The 18614-nt window shown below is 36.9% G+C and overlaps 1 protein-coding gene across 3 annotated transcripts in view; it reads left to right on the top strand.

Moving 5' to 3' along the window:
* The window catches only part of TBC1D19 (TBC1 domain family member 19), a 155522-nt gene that overhangs the window by 14405 nt on the left and 122503 nt on the right, over window positions 1–18614 (top strand). For all 3 annotated transcript variants that reach the window (XM_027103204.1, XM_027103202.1, XM_027103203.1), the window contains exon 2: window positions 17602–17674. In XM_027103204.1, coding sequence (XP_026959005.1) covers window positions 17602–17674 — 73 coding nt within the window. The remainder of the gene's footprint in view (window positions 1–17601; window positions 17675–18614) is intronic.

The raw sequence follows: 18614 nt of genomic DNA, 5'->3' as shown, positions 1-18614 counted from the left end.
ACCATTGTCTTACAGCACCTTGTAATTATACACATTAATATTAATGTAGCAAAATGTATGAATTTTTACACTAAGTGTGAAAAATAAGGACTATAAATAGTCTCATGTCTATTCAGGTCAGATCAGATTTTGCTACCAAATGAGTTCAAGTCAGGACAGATTTTTGCCACTAATTCAGTTATGAAAAAACTTTGGTTTTCAAAGCTTTTCAGGTTTTGGAATTTCCTGTAAAGGATTATGTATCTATGTAACATCAGGCAGTTAATTGCCTTGAGGTAATAAAAAGTAGAGCAAGGAGGAAAGATAAAGGAGGGTAAGGAGATGGTTACATGGGAAACTCAAAAACATGTATTTGGCTGATTCTTAAGATAAAATAAGAGATCTATAACATTATAGATTCATACTTTAAAAGAATATAATTATAAATCCTTTAAAAGTAATGTAGTCTTGGGCTTGAAAAAATAAGTGATAACGATTTTGCCTTAGTTTATATCCAATAGCTCAGACATTTAATAGAAATCAGTTAACTCTTAAAAGGCAACTTTACAGTCAGCCTTGATAATATACATTTAAACAACTGGCTGTTCATTTGTTACACGCCTTTAAAAATGTAATCAGGAGCCACGAGCATTTTCTGTACTGCCTTCATTTTATCTGAGTATATTCAGAAAGTGCTACAGCAGTGTTGGCCCAACTTAATTAGAAAAATAAAAATCACACCGAATACTTCAAAGACAAATATAAATGATTTTCAGATTTTTCCCTTGCCACTAGTGCTTCTCTTTTAGTATTAAACATTGACTTTATTTTAATGTATCCTTTTATATATTGAAGTTTAATTATTTAAGATCTTGGTATAATAACATGGAATTTTGTGTTTCTAGAAAAAGCTTATGGTTTTTGATTTCTGAGTTTTCCTAAATTATGAAGTCAACCTACATCTTAAAATTGAATTTGTTCACTCATCCTCTAGACATTAGAGTGATAGCCTAATTCCAAATTTGATCTCTAGCACCAGATCAACATTGTTATTTTGAATCATGCATTATTTGTGTTTAAAATGGATGTTGTGTAAAACCTCAAATGTTATTTCCATTCCATTAAGTGCTTAATAAGTCTTGTTGCTCAGATTGTTATTATAAATAATAGAATTGTGAAAGGAAGGAGTCTGAAAGAAGATAAGCTTTGGAGAGAGAAGGAATAATATAACTGATAGGATGTTGTCATGAGTCTAGAACCCCATAGCATCTTAATGCTGGTGTCCCTTACTAAAAAACTTATGAAATTGTATCTCAAATATCGTTTGTTATACCTCATTATTAGAAATATGTACCATATATAGAGAGTTTAGAGATCGTACAAATGAGAGAAGAAACTGACATTTATTTATTATTTATTTTAGGGAAAGGAAAATTAAATAGATTTAATTAAATAGATTTTAATTAGATACATTTTCTGTAAGGCATGGATGGATAGAACATATATAAAGTCCTGTGCCATGATTAGAGCTTATTATCTTCTGTCTTTTTTTTCTCTCTAGGGTGGGATTGGTATATACTAGGGGAAGTTCCATATTGAACTACTGCATTTATTATATAAATTAACAATTCAGTGACTCTGATTGTGTTTGATGTGAGCCAGGGAGTGGTATCATCCTTACCAATATCTACCTTGGCTACTGTCATGTCCTTTCATCTTGGAAAGTAAGACAGTGAAGAAATGAATCATGGTATACAGGATTTCAAAATAAGGAACCTCTTGTCTCCATAGAATTTAGGTACTTGAGGGATTAGATAACTATTAAAATGTGAATCTGTTTCGTGTAAGTTAGTACATCTCTTCATGTTTTATTTCAGTACTGAGTTGCTTAGAGGTCATGTAGGGTTCTTGAATTAGGTAAGGCCAAGTTGAAATGAGAAGGAAAAGTACAATATATTATGAAAGGAGGCTAAGAAGTAAAGATGTAGAGTAAGGGGCATAAGACAGTCAGTGCTGGCAAAGAAGGGGGTCAGCTTGGGGACATCAGCAAAAGAAAGCCAGTGAAGGATCCATCCTCAGGTGAGAGAAACCAGAGCAGAGTTTGAATTATACAATACAGATTCAGTATTAAGGCATGGTCAGCTTGCACAGAGCCAAAATTTCCAATTTGAAACTAAAACTCATTCTTGGCTACAATGCACGTCCACTGGAACTACAGGCCTTACAGAAACAAATCTGGTTTACAGTTTTAGAAAGAACCAAAAGTATTAGGAAGAAAAGGGGGTACTCAATTCAACATGTTTTAATTGAGCCTCTTTTCTGTGGTGGTGATGGGCTCTTGAGAAAAATTCGACGAAGTACAAAACAGTTACGTTAATGACAAGAATGTTTGCGTTTGATGTGGGAAAGGACACTATTTCCTTTTTTTTTTTTTCCTTCTCCCTTAGCTTTTTGTTTACCTCACTAAATACGTTTTGAGTTCCACAAGAGTGAGGAAGGACTATGTGTTGGTTTTCTTTTTATACTGAGGAACTGGCGTGTAGGACGTGTTCAGTTAATTATTGAAATAAGAATGCAAATGAAGAGGCATATACTAGGGTATAACTATACTAAAAGGAGACCCCTGGGATTGGAGAAGGCTTGGATGGCACTCAAGGTGGGAAGATGGGAGTGAATTCCCAATGTTGGAACAGTGAGAAGGCTAAGCAGAAGGTTTCTGTTGTAGGGTACTTCTAGAGAGATGAGATTATATAAACTGGGTGGGACAAGATTTTTAGAGTCTTGTAAAGCCAGAATGGGTTTGTCTTTATTTTATAGGCAGTGAAGTGGTCATTGAGGTATTTTGAGGAGGGTGAAGACATAAAGGTGGCTTTTTGGGACACTAGTCAGGCACTGGTGAGCAGGATAGATAGGAATCCAGAGAGTGTTCCCCCTTCATCCTCCACTTTATTTCTTCCTACGTTCTATTGGAACTTTGACTATTCTACAAACTGTTGGTGCACAAGAACATTCCCATGCCTCTGCTCAGTCTGTCCTCTCAACCTCTATGCCTTTGCTCCCCTTTTCCAGTTTCTTCAATTAGAGTTAATTGTTCCTTTCTCTGTGGATGATACCTCTGTTGTAACATATTTTCTTATAGCTATCTTCCTTTCTGGACTAAAAATTCCAAATACAATGTCTTATTCATCGTGTTCCCCATGGTTTTGTTTTATGCACTTTTATTTGTAACCTTTTTTTCCTCCTGTTTGGTTTTGTTGTTGTTGTTTTTTGCTGTGCCACGCAGCTTGCGGGATCTTAGTTCCCTAACAAGGAGTTGAACCTGGGCCACAGCAGTGAAAGCGCCAAGTCCTAACCCCTGGACCACCAGGGAATTCCCGTTCCATGGGGTTTTGCAGGTGTAGGCCTAAGGAATCTTTAGTGTAATGCATTCATTGAAAACATGTTTATGAAGTACTTACTATGTGATAAGTATTGTTTTGGTATAGAGATGAAAGACAAGTCCTCTAGAAACCTATAGTCCAGTGCAGTGGTTCTCAAAGTATGGTCTGTGGACCTGTGGTGGTCCCTAAGACCCTTTCAGGTCAAAACTATATTGTAAAATACAAAGGCCTTTTTTAAAAAAATTCACTGTGCTGACATTTGCACTGATGGTACAAAAGCAATGGTGATGGGTTTAAATCGGGGAACTAGTACCAAACTGTACTAGTAGTCATTGTATTCTTCACTGATATACATTCACAGTTAAAAAAAAAAAGTTTAATTTCAGTGTACTTGATCAAACAGTAAACAATTATTTTATTAAATCTTATTTCTTGAATATACACTTTTTAAATATCCTGTTTGAGGAAATGGAAATTATGCATAAGGTACTACTGCTGTATATTGAAATAAGATGATTATCTAGAGGAAAACCACTCTAGTGATTAACTAATTAACTGAGGTACAAGCTGAACTGCTTTTTTTTTTTTTTTTTTTTTAATGAAACATCTTTACTTGTAAGAGTAAACTATTGACAAACTGTTATTCAGACTTGGATATTTGGAAGATATTTTCTTTAAAAATGAGCAAAGTGAGCCTGTCACTTCAAGGAAAACTGTTATGTGTTGCCAGTGATAAAATCCAAGCTTTAAATAAAAATCAGATTCTGGAAAACTTGTATTATCACTGTGACTTTGATGGCTACTTAATACTTAAAGACTTTTCTGATGATATTGATGGTGATATTAACAAATGTTACTTTTTGATATTGTTTAATGAAATGTGTCCACTGCATCACTTAGTTAATATACTTGAAATGATCAGTACATAATGTTACAAAATCATGTGTAGGTAGAAGATTGATTCAAAGTGCAAGGCAGATTGCCACATGTTTTTCTAATAAAGTCTGAAAAGTTTATTGATGTTCAGATTCCACATTGCAACTAATCTTTAGGAAACTACTACTTGTCAAATTTAGTGTACTATCAAAGGAGAATATCCACAGTATCTGAAAAGGATATTAAAATATCCTTCCCTTTTCCAGTTGCATATCTGTGTGACACTGACTTTCATATACATCAATCAAGACAACATAGTGCCATAGACGAAGTATCACAGCAGATTGAAAACTCCAGTTGTCTCTTACTATCCAAACATCAAAGACATTTGCAAAAATGTAAAACAGTGCCTCTTTCTCACTAATTTTTGTTTCTGAAAATACAGTTCTTTTAAATAAAAATATTTAGGTTAATATACAATGGATTTACATTGTTATTTTAAGATGAATTGACAATTTTTTTTTTTTTTTTGGCTGTGCGGGCCCTTTGTTGCAGTGCGCGGGCTTCTCTAGTTGCAGTGCATGGGCTTAGTTGGGGTATGTGGGATCTTAGTTCCCTGACCAGGGATTGAACCCAGACCCCCTACATTGGTAGTGCAGTCTTAACTACTGGACCACCAGGGAAGTCCCAACAAATATTTTTATTGTGGTAAAACATAAAATTTAGATTTTAACCATTTTTAACTGTACAGTTTAGTGGCATTAAGTACATTCACATTACTGTGCAACCATTATCACCATCCATCTCCAGAACTTTTTCATCATCCCAAGCTGAAACTCTGTACCCGTTAAACACTAACTTCCCATTCCTTCCTCCTCACAGTCCCTGGCTATTACCATTTTACTTTCTGTCTCTATGAATTTGACTATTCTAGATAGCTCATATAAGTGGAATCATACAGTATTTGTCTTTTTCTGACTGGCTTATTTTGCTTAGCATAATATCCTCAAGGTTTATCCATGTTGTAGATGTGTCAGAATTATCTTCCTTTTTTAAGGCTGAAGAGTATTCCATTATATGTACTACATTTTCTTTATCTATTCATTTATCTGTGGACACTTGGGTTGTTTAACTATTATGAATAATGCTGCTTTGAGCATGAGTGTACAAATATCTTTCAAGTCCCTGCTTTCAGTTCTTTTGAGTATATATGTAGATTTGAAATTGTTGGACCATATGGAAATTCAATTTTTAATGTTTTGAGGAACTTCCATACTAATAAACAAATAGGTTTCATTTCTCTGTATTAGTTTCTAATACTGTAAATATCAGTAGATCTAATCTACATAAACAAAAGTAATCTTGGATCCTCAGTTATTTTTAGCAACTTTATTGGAGTATAATTGCTTTACATTGTTGTGTTAGTTGCTGCTGTATAACAAAGTGAATCAGCTATACGTATATATGTATCCCCGTATCACCTCCCTCTGGCACCTCCCTCTCACCCTCCCTATCCCAGCCCCTCTAGGTGGTCACAAAGCACCGAGCTGATCTCCTGGTGCTATGCGCTGCTTCCCACTAGCTATCTGTTTTACATTTGTCAGTGTATATATGTCAGTGCCACTCTTTCACTTCGTCTCAGCTTACCCTTCCCCCTCCCTGTCTCTTCAAGTCCATTCTCTACATCTGCAACTTTATTCCTGTCCTGCCTCTAGGTTCTTCAGAACCACTTTTTTTTTTTAAGTTCATATATGTGTGTGTTAGCATATGGTATTTGTTTTTCTCTTTCTGACTTACTTCACTCTGTATGACAGACTCTAGGTCCATCCACCTCAATACAAATAACTCAATTTCGTTTCTTTTTATGGCTGAGTAATATTCCATTGTATATATGTGCCACATCTTCTTTATCCATTCATCTGTCAACAGACACTTAGGTTGCTTCCACGTCCTGGCTATTGTAAATAGTGCTGCAATGAACATTGTGGTACATGACTCTTTTTGAATTATGGTTTTCTTAGGGTATATGCCCAGTAGTGGGATTGCTGGGTCATATGGTAGTTCTATTTTTAGATTTTTAAGGAACCTCCATACTGTTCACTTTACATTCCCACCAACAGTGCAAGAGGGTTCCCTTTTCTCCACACCCGCTCCGGCATGTATTGTTTGTAGATTTTTTGATGATGGCCATTCTGACCTGTGTGAGGTGATACCTCATTGTAGTTTTGATTTGCATTTCTCTAATGATTAGTGATGTTGAGCATCCTTTCATGTGTTTGTTGCAAATCTGTATATCTTCTTTGGAGAAATGTCTGTTTAGGTCTTCTGCCCATTTTTGGATTGGATTGTTTGTTTTTTTGATATTGAGCTGCATGAGCTGCTTGTATATTTTGGAGATTAATCCTTTGTCATTTGCTTCATTTACAAATATTTTCTCCCATTCTGAGGGTTATCTTTTCATCTTGTTTATGGTTTCTTTTGCTGTGCCAAAGCTTTTAAGTTTCATTAGGTCCCATTTGTTTGTTTTTATTTCCGTTTCTCTAGGAGGTGGGTCAAAAAGGATCTTGCTGTGATTTTTGTCATACAGTGTTCTGACTATGTTTTCCTCTAAGAGTTTTATAGTGTCTGGCCTTACGTTTAGGTCTTTAATCCATTTTGAGTTTATTTTTGTATATGGTGTTAGGGAGTGTTCTAATTTCATTCTTTTATAAGTAGCTGTCCAGTTTTCCCAGCACCAGTTATTGAAGAGGCTGTCTTTTCTCCATTGTATGTTCTTGCCTCCTGTATCAAAGATAAGGTGACCATATGTGCATGGGTTTATCTCTGGGCTTTCTGTCTTGTTCCATTGATCTTTATTTCCATTTTTGTGCAAGTACCATGCTGTCTTGATTACTATAGCTTTGTAGTATAGTCCAATGTCAGGGAGCCTGATTCCTCCAGCTCTGTTTTTCTTTCTCAAGATTCCTTTGGCTATTAGGGGTCTTTGTGTTTCCATACAAATTGTGAAATTTTTTGCTCTAGTTCTGTGAAAAATGCCACTGGTAGTTTGATGGGGATTGCATTGAATCTGTGGATTGCTTTAGGTAGTATAGTCATTTTCACAGTGTTAATTCTTCCAATCCAAGAACATGGTATATCTCTCCATCTGTTTGTATAATCTTTAATTGCTTTCATCAGTGTGTTATAGTTTTCTTCATCCAGGTCTTTTGTCTCTTTAGATAGGTTTATTCCTAGGTATTTTATTCTTTTTGTTGCAGTGGTAACTGGGAGTGTTTCCTTAATTTCTCTTTCGGATTTTTCATCATTAGTGTATAGGAATGCAAGAGGTTTCTATGCGTTAATTTTGTATCCTACTGCTTTACCAAATTCATTGATTAGCTCTGCTAGTTTTCTGGTAGCATCTTTAGGATTCTCTATGTATAGTATCATGTCATCTGCAAACAGTGACAGTGTTACTTCTTCTCTTCTGATTTGGATTCCTTTTATTTCTTTTTCTTCTCTGATTGCTGTGGCTAAAACTTCCAAAACTATGTTGAATAAATGCAGTGAGAGTGGGCAACCTTGTCTTGTTCCTGATCTTAGTGGAAATGGTTTCAGTTTTTCACCATTGAGAATGATGTTGGCTGTGGGATTGTCATATGTGGCCTTTATCATGTTGAGGTAAGTTTCTTCTATGCCTACTTTCTGGAGAGTTTTTATCATAAATGGGTGCTGAATTTTTTCGAAAGCTTTTTCTGCATCTATTGAGATGATCATATGGGTTTTATCCTTCAGTTTGTTAACATGGTGTATCACATTGACTGATTTGAGTAAATTGAAGAATCCTTGCGTTCGTGGGAAAAACCGCACTTCATCATGGTGTGTGATCCTTTTAATGTGCTGCTGGATTCTTTTACTAGTATTTTGTTGAGGATTTTTACATCTATGTCCATTAGTGATATTGGCCTGTAGTTTTCTTTTTTTTGTAACATCTTTGTCTGATTTTGGTATCAGAGTGATGGTGGTCTCATAGAATAAGTTTGGGAATGTTCCTCCCTCTGCTATATTCTGGAAGAGTGTGAGAGGGATAGGCGTTAGCTCTTCTCTAAATGTTTGATAGAATTCACCAGTGAATCCATCTGATCCTGGGCTTTTGTTTGTTGGAAGATTTTAAATCACAGTTTCACTTCCAGTGCTTGTGATTGGTCTGTTTATATTTTCTATTTCTTGCTGGTTCAGTCTCAGATGGTTGTGCTTTTCTAAGAATTTGTCCATTTCTTCCAGGTTGTCCATTTTATTGACATATATTTGCTTGTAGTAATCTCTCATGATCCTTTTTATTTCTGCAGTGTCAGTTGTTACTTCTCATTTATCATTTCTAATTTTGTTGATTTGAGTCTTCTCCCATTTTTTCTTAATGAGTCTGGCTAATGGTTTATCAATTTTGTTTATCTTCTCAAAGAACCAGCTTTTAGTTTTTTGATCTTTGCTCTTGTTTTCTTCATTTCATTTTCATTGATTACTGATCAATCTTTATGATTTCTTTCCTTCTGCTAACTTTGGGGGTTTTTTGTTCTTCTTTCTCTGATTGCTTTAGGTGTAAGATTAGGTTGTTTATTTGAGATGTTTCTTGTTTCTTGAGATAGGATTGTATTGCTATAAACTTCCCTCTTAGAACAGTTTTTGCTGCATCCCATGGGTTTTGGGTCGTCGTGTTTTCATTGTCATTTGTTTCTAGGTATGTTTTGATTTCCTCTTTGATTTCTTCAGTGATCTCTTGATTATTTAGTAGCTTATTGTTCAGCCTCCATGTGTTTGTATTTTTTACAGTGTTTTCCCTGTAATTGATATCTAGTCTCGTAGTGTTGTGGTTGGAAAAGATACTTGATATGATTTCAGTTTTCTTAAATTTACCAAGTCTTGATTTGTGACTGAAGATATGATCTATCCTGGGGAATCTTCCATGAGCACTTGAGAAGAATGTGTATTCTGTTGTTTTTGGATGGAATGTCCTATAAATATCAATTAAGTGCATCCTGTTTAATGTGTCATGTAAAGCTTGTGTTTCCTTATTTATTTTCATTTTGGATGATCTGGTCATCAGAGAAGGTGAGGTGTTAAACTCCCCTACTATTATTGTGTTACTGTCAATTCCCCCTTTTATGGCTGTTTGCTTTTGCCTTATGTACTGAAGTGCTCCTGTGTTGGGTGCATAAATATTTACAATTGTTATGTCTTCTTCTTGGATTGATCCCTTGAAAGTTATGTAGTGTCCTTCTTGGTCTCTTGTCATAGTCTTTATTTTAAAGTCTATTTTGTCTGATATGAGAATTGCTACTCCAGCTTTCTTTTGATTTCCTTTTGTGTGGAATATCTTTTTCCATCCCCTCACTTTCAGTCTGTATGTGTCCCTAGGTCTGAAGTGGGTCTCTTGTAGACAGCATATTTATGGGTCTTGCTTTTGTATCCATTCAGCCAGTCTGTGTCTTTTGGTTGGAGCATTTAATCCATTTACATTTAAAGTAATTATTAATATGTATGTTCCTGTTACTGTTTTCTTAATTGTTTTGGGTTTGTTATTGTAGGTGTTTTCCTTCTCTTGTGTTTCCTGCCTAGAGAAGTTCCTTTAGCATTTATCATAAAGCTGGTTTGGTGGTGCTGAATTATTTTAGCTTTTGCTTGTCTGTAAAGGTTTTAATTCTCCGTCAAATCTGAATGAGATCCTTGCTGGGTAGAGTAATCTTGGTTGTAGTTTTTTCCCTTTCATCACTTTAAATATGTCCTGCCCCTCCCTTTTGGCTTGCTGAGTTTCTGCCAAAAGATAAACTGTTAACCTTATGGGGATTCCCTTGTATGCTATTTGTTGCTTTTCCCTTGCTGCTTTTAATATTTTTTCTTTGTATTTAAGTTTGATAGTTTGATTAATATGTGTCTTGGTGTGTTTCTCCTTGGGTTTTTCATGTATGGGACTCTCTGTGCTTCCTGGACTTGACTATTTCCTTTCCCATATTAGGGAAATTTTCAGCTATAATCTCTTCAAATATTTTCTCAGTCCCTTTCTTTTTCTTTTCTTCTTCTGGGAGCCCTATAATTCGAATGTTGGTGCATTTAATGTGTCCCAGAGGTCCCTGAGACTGTCTTCAATTCTTTTCTTTCTTTTTTCTTTATTGTGCTCTGCGGTAGTTATTTCCACTATTTTATCTTCCAGGTCACTTATCCGTTTTTCTGCGTCAGTTATTCTGCTATTGATTTCTTCTAGAGAATTTTTAATTTCATTTATTGTGTTGTTCATCATTGTTTGTTTGCTCTTTAGTTCTTCTAGGTTCTTGTTAAATGGTTCTTGTATTTTCTCCATTCTATTTCTCAGATTTTGGATCATCTTTACTATCATTACTCTGAATTTTTTTTCAGGTCGACTGCCTATTTCCTCTTCATTTGTTTGGTCTGGTGGGTTTTTACCTTGCTCCTTCATCTGCTGTGTATTTCTCTGTCTTCTCATTTTGCTTAACTTACTGTGTTTGGGGTCTCCTTTTTGAAGACTGCAGGTTCATAGTTTCTGTTGTTTTTTGTGTCTGCCCCCAGTGGGTAAGTTTGCTTCAGTGGATTGTGTAGGCTTCCTGGTGGAGGGGACTGGTGCTTGTGTTCTGGTGGATGAGTCTGGATCTTGTCTTTCTGGTGGGCAGGAATGCATCTGGTGATTTGTTTTGAGGTATCTGTGAACTTAGTATGATTTTAGGCAGCCTCTCTGCTTGTGGGCCGGTTGTGTTCCTGTCTTGCTAGTTGTTTAGCATGTGGGGTCCAGCACTGGAGCTTGGTGGCTGTTGAGTGGAGCTGGGTCTTAGCGTTGAGACAGAGATCTCTGGAAGAGCTCTTGTCGATTGATATTATGTGGGGCCGGGAGGTCTCTGGTGGTCCAGTGTCCTGAACTTGTCTCTCCCACCTCAGAGGCTCAGGCCTGACACCCGGCCTGAGCACCAAGCTACACGGCCAGGTACGTGGGGAGTTTCTTGTCTTTTGGGAAGTCTGAGGTCTTCTGCCAGCGTTAGGTGTTCTCTAGGAGTTCTTCCCCATGTAGATGTATTTTTGATATATTTGTGGGGAAGAAGGTAATCTCCATGTCTTACTCCTCTGCCATCTTGAAGGTCCTCCCAGATCCTCAGTAATTTTTAAGAGTGAGGGTCCTGAGACTTAAAAGTTTGAGAATCAGTGGTTTAGTGGAATGAGTGAAGTAGAGTGGTAGGTTAGGAAGTTACTACAATAGAGGAAAAGTTGGACTGGACTTTGCTCAGACAAGGATGGCCAGGGCGGTAAGGAGAATCTGTCATATGAAGAGATCTTGGAGAACCTAGAAATGTATGTGACCTTGAGAAGCTTTCAGGGAAGACACAGTAGTTAAATTCGAATATTTGAAGATCTCTCACAGAAAAGTGATTCAGCATATTTTCTGTGACCTTGGGGTGGGTCGGGGGGCACACATGGTGGTGGCAGATGCTAAGGGGAATCAATTTTAGTTCATAATAAAGGATTTTCTAACAGAATAGTTCAAAGATGGAATTGACTAAAGGTGGGGAAAGCTAGCTTAGAGTTTCTAAGTGAGAGTTTCTAAGCTAGAAAATCCCTTGGAGAAGAGAGTCAGTCATTAAATGGTTAGTCGACCTAGAAGAACTCTATAGTCCCTTCTAACCCTGAAATTCTGTGATTCTTCAGGCACAGAAAGATGAAGCCCAGGATTGGCACAGTGGCATCATGAGAGGTGGAGAGGATGGGACATCTTTAGAGAGAATCAGAGGGTTTTTGGAACCCTTTTTGTAAACCTTCCTCTGCCTTGGTTTGTGCTTCATGAGTATTTAGCCTCAGTTTATCTCCTGGCTTTTTTGACCCCACCACGACTTCAGCCACTTTGCTTCTCCAGTTTCCTTTACTCACCAAGTTTAGAAATTTAAGATTGCCAGTGAGCAATGCTTTGGATTAAGCCTGTTCTGGTGGAAGTAGAACGAAACTGGATATGCGCCACCAGGGAAGCCCCCCAAGTGGTTTTAGAACTATGCTCTGTTATATCCAAGGATTCTGAAAACATTCTATTCACTTAAAAATACTTAATTTAGTCATTATATTAAGAAACAACACTCTTTCAAATGCATTGTTATATCAAATACTCCATAATCCACTATTGTGATTTCACATTAACTTGTTTCTGCATAGATCTTAGAGGAAGAAAAACCAAAACCCTGTTTATTTCATCTCTTCATATGTTTGTTTGGACACTTAGAAATGTGTCATTGGTGAGGAAGGATGTAAATCTGCACTGATCTTTCCAAATATTTGGGCTTGCACATGTCCACTCATGGTACGTTGTACAAGTGAGGTAGTACTGCAGGGGGTATACAGTGACAGGCATGGGCCAGGCCGAGTGAAGGTGCATCTGCTCAACACGAGCCCCCATCCAGGTGCACTGCTGAGATATGGAACAACATCTGATGTGAGAACACGTCACATGGTAGTAATACTATGTGATGCATAGTTTCAGCAGTTCTAGGTATCAGAAGCCCTTTTCTGATGTTTGTATTTGTGATAAATACTTTTAGTGATTTGTCTTCAAAATAAAAAATTCCAGCTGCATACTTCTCTTTTGATTTCCTGCAGCAGTTTGTTTGGGAGTGTGCTGAGATTGCCAGGAGGGCTGTTAACAGTGTAAACACCTATCTCTGTGAATCAGGATCTTTTTTTTTTATTGAGCAAATAAAACAAAATACAAAAATAAATTAGGTATTGAGACCATAGCAGAATAAAGCTGTGCCTTTTTAATGTTAATCATACCTTAGTCAATGAGAAAAGACTCATTGTTTTCATTGTCTAGTAGTATCACTTTCAACGTGTTTTATATAATTGGGTTCCGATAGGGTTCAGATTTCATTTGAAAGAAAGGATTATGCTGCTAAAACATGTTTGAGAATTGCTGTGCCTTATCACGTTGTCCTCCTGTCACTGTCCTGCTTCTGAGTCTCAAATTTCTCAAGATTCTTACAATTAGCTTAGATGATTAATGAATTTTGATTTGCCTTTGATATCAAAAAGTATATCTAGGAGGACTTCCCTGGTGGCACAGTGGTTAAGAATCCGCCTGCCAATGCAGGGGACACGGGTTTGAGCCCTGGTCTGGGAAGATCCCACATGCTGCGGAGCAACTAAGCCCGTGCGCCACAACTATTGAGCCTGCGCTCTAGAGCCCGTGCACCACAACTACTGAGCCCGCCTGCTGCAGCTACTGAAGCCCGTGCGCCTTCAGCCTGTGCTCTGCAACAAGAGAAGCCACTGCTATGAGAAGCCCGTGCACCGCAACGAAGAGTAGCCCCTGCTCGCCACAACTAGAGAAAGCCCGCGCGCAGCAACGAAGACCCAACGCAGCCAATAAATAAATAAATAAGTTTATATTAAAAAAATGTATATCTAGGATATCTAGCAACTTGAAGTATTGAAAATGCTTAGGAGGAATAATCATTTTTTTCTCTTGAAATTCTTTAAATTTTGCTACTTCTGGGTCATTTCCAAATACAGACTTAGTAAAAAGAAAACCTATTTCCTTTTGCCTTGATACTGTTGAATAATAAGAAGGGTTTTGCAGCTTTTAAAATCCTAGGAATTACAGACTGGAAACCGGTCTCTTCAGTTAAACATAAGTTTTATAAAGTTCCTTGTTTATTTGAGGGGAAATTAGTTGAAAAGGATAGAACATGGTTTGGTCAATATAATTTTGTCAAGCAACAGTTAATGACAAGTAACACTTGGGATGCAGAAATGAAGACATGGTCTTGCCTTTGAATTTAAGAGTTAAAAAGAGAAATAGGTGAGCTGAAAATTACAGTGTAATTGGGTAAGTGCTCTCACAGAGGAATAGCATGTACTATTTGCAGGTAGCAGGTGAGGTAGTTGGGAAAGGAGGTGATATTTGAAGGATGTCTGGAAGTGGAAGCTAGTAGGTATTTGCCAAGGTGTTGAGGGAGCTCTTATATCTGAGGAAACAATATGAACAAAAACCTGGAACCCTAAAATATTTGACATTTGGGGTATCAGTGATTATAGCTCTCTGTGGCTAGAGTGTAGGGCGTCACGGAGGAGGTGTGAAAAAAGAGGATGTTGTTGGCTTGGTGGAGCAGCAGCTGATGAATTTGGAGAGATAAGTTGGTCTACATTGTGAAGGTCCCAGTGTGTGCTGTTGAAAAGTTTAGATTTCTTATATATGCTGTGGAGATCCACAGCCGAGAAAGACTTACGTTTTAGGAAGAAAATGCTGGAATATGGATTGGAAAAGGGAGAAATTGGTTCATTTATTCAATAAACATTTATTGAGCATCTACTATGTGGAAGTAACTATTCTAGGCACTTAGGATACAAAGGAGAACAACAAAAAAAGATATCTGCCCAGGTCGAGCTTACCACTTCTAATGTAGGGAGATAGTATACCAATAAACATAGTAAATAAATCATACAGTATACTAAGAGGCATAAATGCTAAGAAAGAAGAGAAAGTAGAGTAAGGTGGTGTGAAAATGCCAGGTGGGGGGTAGTTGCAATTTAAATAAGGTGGCAGCACTACTATATATAAAATAGATAACTAATAAGGACATACTGTATAGCACAGGGAACTCTACTCAATACTCTGTAATGGCCTATGTGGGAAAATAATCTAAAAAAGAGTGGAGATATGTATATGTATAACTGATTCACTTTGTTGTACACCTGAAACTAACACAACATTGTAAATCAACTATACTCCAATTAAAAACAAGAAGAAAGTACACATACCAGATGGGAAGCTGGCCATGTTTCTTCCTCCTTGACCTATAAACAGAAAAATCAGGTTGCCTTAATAAAGTGGGACTTTATTTTATTTTTTTTGTGGTACGCAGGCCTCTCCCCGGGGACTTTATTTTATTTTATTTTATTTTATTACGGTACGCGGGCCTCTCACCGTTGTGGCCTCTCCCGTTGCGGAGCACGGGCTCCGGACGCACAGGCTCAGCGGCCATGGCTTACGGGCCCAGCCACTCCGCGGCATGTGGGATCTTCCCGGACCGGGGCACGAACCCGTGTCCCCTGCAGGTGGACTCTCAACCACTGCGCCACCAGGGAAGCCCTAAAGTGGGACTTCAGAATGGAGAGAAGGAATAGATTGGGAGGATGTATTTTTCTTTTTCCTTTTTTTGCCCTGTTTGTTGTAAAGTAAAACACAAACAGAAGCTACACAAAACAAATCTATAATGTAATGAATTATTATAAGATGAACGACTTTAAACAACCACCCTGGTAAAAAAGTGAAATGTTGCCAGCCACACCAGAAACCTCTCCATTTGTCACAACCCAATCACAAGTCCCTCCCTCCCAGAGGACCTGATTTTTATGGTAATCACTTTCCTGCATTTCTTGATAGTTTCATTAACCAAATGTATATCCCTGGATGCTCTGAGTTTTGCCAACTAAAAAAAGATTATTTGATATACCTTTTAAGTCTTTTAAAATCTACAGGCTTTCTCTCCTTCCTTTTTTTTTCTCTCCCTTACAATTGATCAGCTGAAGAACTGGGCCGTTTGACCTTTAGGATTTCTCACAACCTGGATTTTTCTGATTACACACTCATGGTGCAGCTTGTATGACGTAGAAGTTGACAGTTGGACCCAGAGTCTTTGATCAGGCTCAGGTGCCATCTCAGTGACCACGACTATTGGCACTGGAGTCTTCTTTCATTGAGAAGCACATAATTGCTGGTTGTCTTTTTGCAAAGTTAATAGCTGTTTCTGCTCAATGCCTAGAATTGATTAGGGATTGCAAAACAGTGATATTCTAATTATATCATATCTGTTTTAGTTATTAGCTGGAATATTTTTATAAAGAGACATTTCCCATTATCTATTATTTGGTTACCAAGTGGTACAGTTCCTGTAGGAAAGGCAGGCTAGATAAATGCCTTTTCATTTATCAGTTTTCAAGGTAATAAGTTGGTTCCCTGTCATCCTCAATTTTTATTACTCTATCAAGTTTTTCTCCTCAGAAAGGGAGAAAGGGAGCCCTGGCTGGCCAGTTTCAAGAATTCATAGGTGCTAGGCTGCGCCAGTGTCTTCAGATCTCATCTGCTATATTGGATTAGACAAAACCCCTCCCATTGTCAGCTCCTGTTCTAAAATTAGCTCATCATATGTTCCAGTGAACACTTGCTGGCTATTTCGGGGTTCTTCTCTTTTCATATCTATCAGATACTCCTCTGCTTTTTCCTGTGTAGATGCTAATACCATACAGGTTATGTGGCTGTTGGTTTGTCCACAACTGCTTATATTTTAGGTTTATGAGGAATATCTTATCACCAAGTTTGGTTGTAAATGTTTTCCATGGAATTTTGGTTTTGCTCTCTAGTTGCTTCGTCTGTTTTTATGTGGAGATCAGGAAGATTAAAAAAAAAAATCGCACTGCCACCAATGCCATCTTCCCAGAAAGGGGTTGAATCGTAGAAGAATTAGAGTAGAATTGAGAATAACGAAAGTTTCTGAGTTGGAAGATTTGGTGAATGGTAATTTCATGGATGAGGATTAAAAATAGAAGAGGAGAAAGGTAGTAAGTGGAAGATAAGATCAGTTTTTGATTTCTTAGATTTAAAATGCTTATGAGATACCCTAATAGAAAAACCTTCTTAAAAAATATGCTTCTAGAATTTGATAGAGAGAGCTAGGTGATGAAAGATGAGCACTTCAAAGGTAACTGAAGCCATTATAAGTTGGAGAAATTAGTATTTTTGGTAAAAATTACAGTGTGAAAAACCAGTAGAATAGAAATCATGCAGTTGAAGATGAAAGAGACACTAATAAGCATTTGTGAGTGAGTAGTTTTATGTATTTTCCATAAATATGTACAACAAATGCAGGTTTACAGAGCAGCGATCCAAAGATGACACTGTTCAAAGCTCCAGTTATATGGATGCAACAGAGTTTTTGGTTATTAGGTGAATCCAGGTGCTATATATGCTAAGTATAATATTAAGAGAATGAATTTATAAAATCTGAGTATTTTTCCTATTAGAAAAATAGATGTTAAATGTTCATAAAAATAAAATGCTTAGGTGAAGATGTTAACTATTCATAAGCTACAAGATTTAATATTTTAAGTAGTCTATAGTATATTATCACAGGTCCTCTATTTCAAGAACGGGTGAAAAAGTCTTCTCTCTTATGAGCTATTCCAGATACTCCGATGCTCTGACCTTAAAATGGAGTTTTTAAATAGTGTGCACATTTGGACATTCCTTTTTAAAACTTTCATTAGCATTAAATATCATCCCAAATGACTTACTTTTGACCTCTGTCTTTTCCTTTCTTCTTTTTCTTCTTCTTTCTAAAATTAGGCCAGTCTTCAGAGACCTGAGATTAAACTTGAATCACTAAAAGAAGATATTAAGGAATTCTTTAAAATATCAGGTTTGTAAGTTGCTTTTTTTTCCTTCTCGGATTCTTTAAGGCAAAATAAGGAAATACTTTATTCTGAGGGAACACTGTATCCACAGCCAATTACTCAGCCAAAATTGTGTAACAGTCACGGGATAGGTTTCTATTTGGGGAGAATTAGAACTTTCAGATATTTCTGCAGAAATGCTGCAAAAATTCAGGAACACTGTGGGAATGACTGCTTTACATTAATCAGTTTTAAATACTGTTTACCTTCCTGGTCAAAATACATCCTGAATGTATTAAGAATCTCCATAGCTAAGTAACTTGACTTTTACCTTTCATTTGTGGCTTTTTTCCTTCTCTGCTTCTTTTCTCTCCCATGTTTCTTTTCTCTCCTCTTTTCTACCCTTTCAAAGAAAACAGAAGAAAATCCCAACTTTTTTAGAGCAAGCAGTTTAGCAGCCCTTGCACTGGGAACTGAGATATTAAGTGGTTTACTTGCCCGTATAAGTTCAAGTAGTTAGCAGCCAAGCGAACTGATCTGACTGATGGTGCCTCATAATAATCTACTTCTCTTGTTTAGGAGTTTAATGACTAGTTAATTGTCACGAATTACTTGTAATCTTTGTCAAGTGCCTGGCTGTTTCTTGCCCTTCCCTTGGCACATTTCTCATAGCTCTGGTAGTGCGATGGCCCAAGATTTTGGCATTCATTGAGTACCTTAACAGTGGAAGAAGGAAATATTCTTCTCATCTTAAGAAAATGGTGCCATAGTTTTATAAGAATAAATCATGTTGATGACTTTGCTACTTAGTGTTAGCCAAGGGATATTGGTAAATATATAAGAAATAATTCCTTAGTATAACACTTTACACAGCAACTGGAAGTTGATAAAGTTCTTTCACCAATGAATGTAATGTTAAAGTTTTTGTGAGATAAATTTAATTATGATGTATGTTTATTTTTAAAA

Source organism: Aethalodelphis obliquidens, unplaced genomic scaffold (genome assembly GCF_003676395.1).
Source record: "Aethalodelphis obliquidens isolate GAN/ISIS:26980383/991018 unplaced genomic scaffold, ASM367639v1 scaffold6, whole genome shotgun sequence".
In the NCBI taxonomy this organism is placed as follows: domain Eukaryota; kingdom Metazoa; phylum Chordata; class Mammalia; order Artiodactyla; family Delphinidae; genus Aethalodelphis; species Aethalodelphis obliquidens.
The sequence above is the reverse complement of the archived record's forward strand: the minus strand, read 5'-3'. Positions and strand labels throughout refer to the sequence as shown.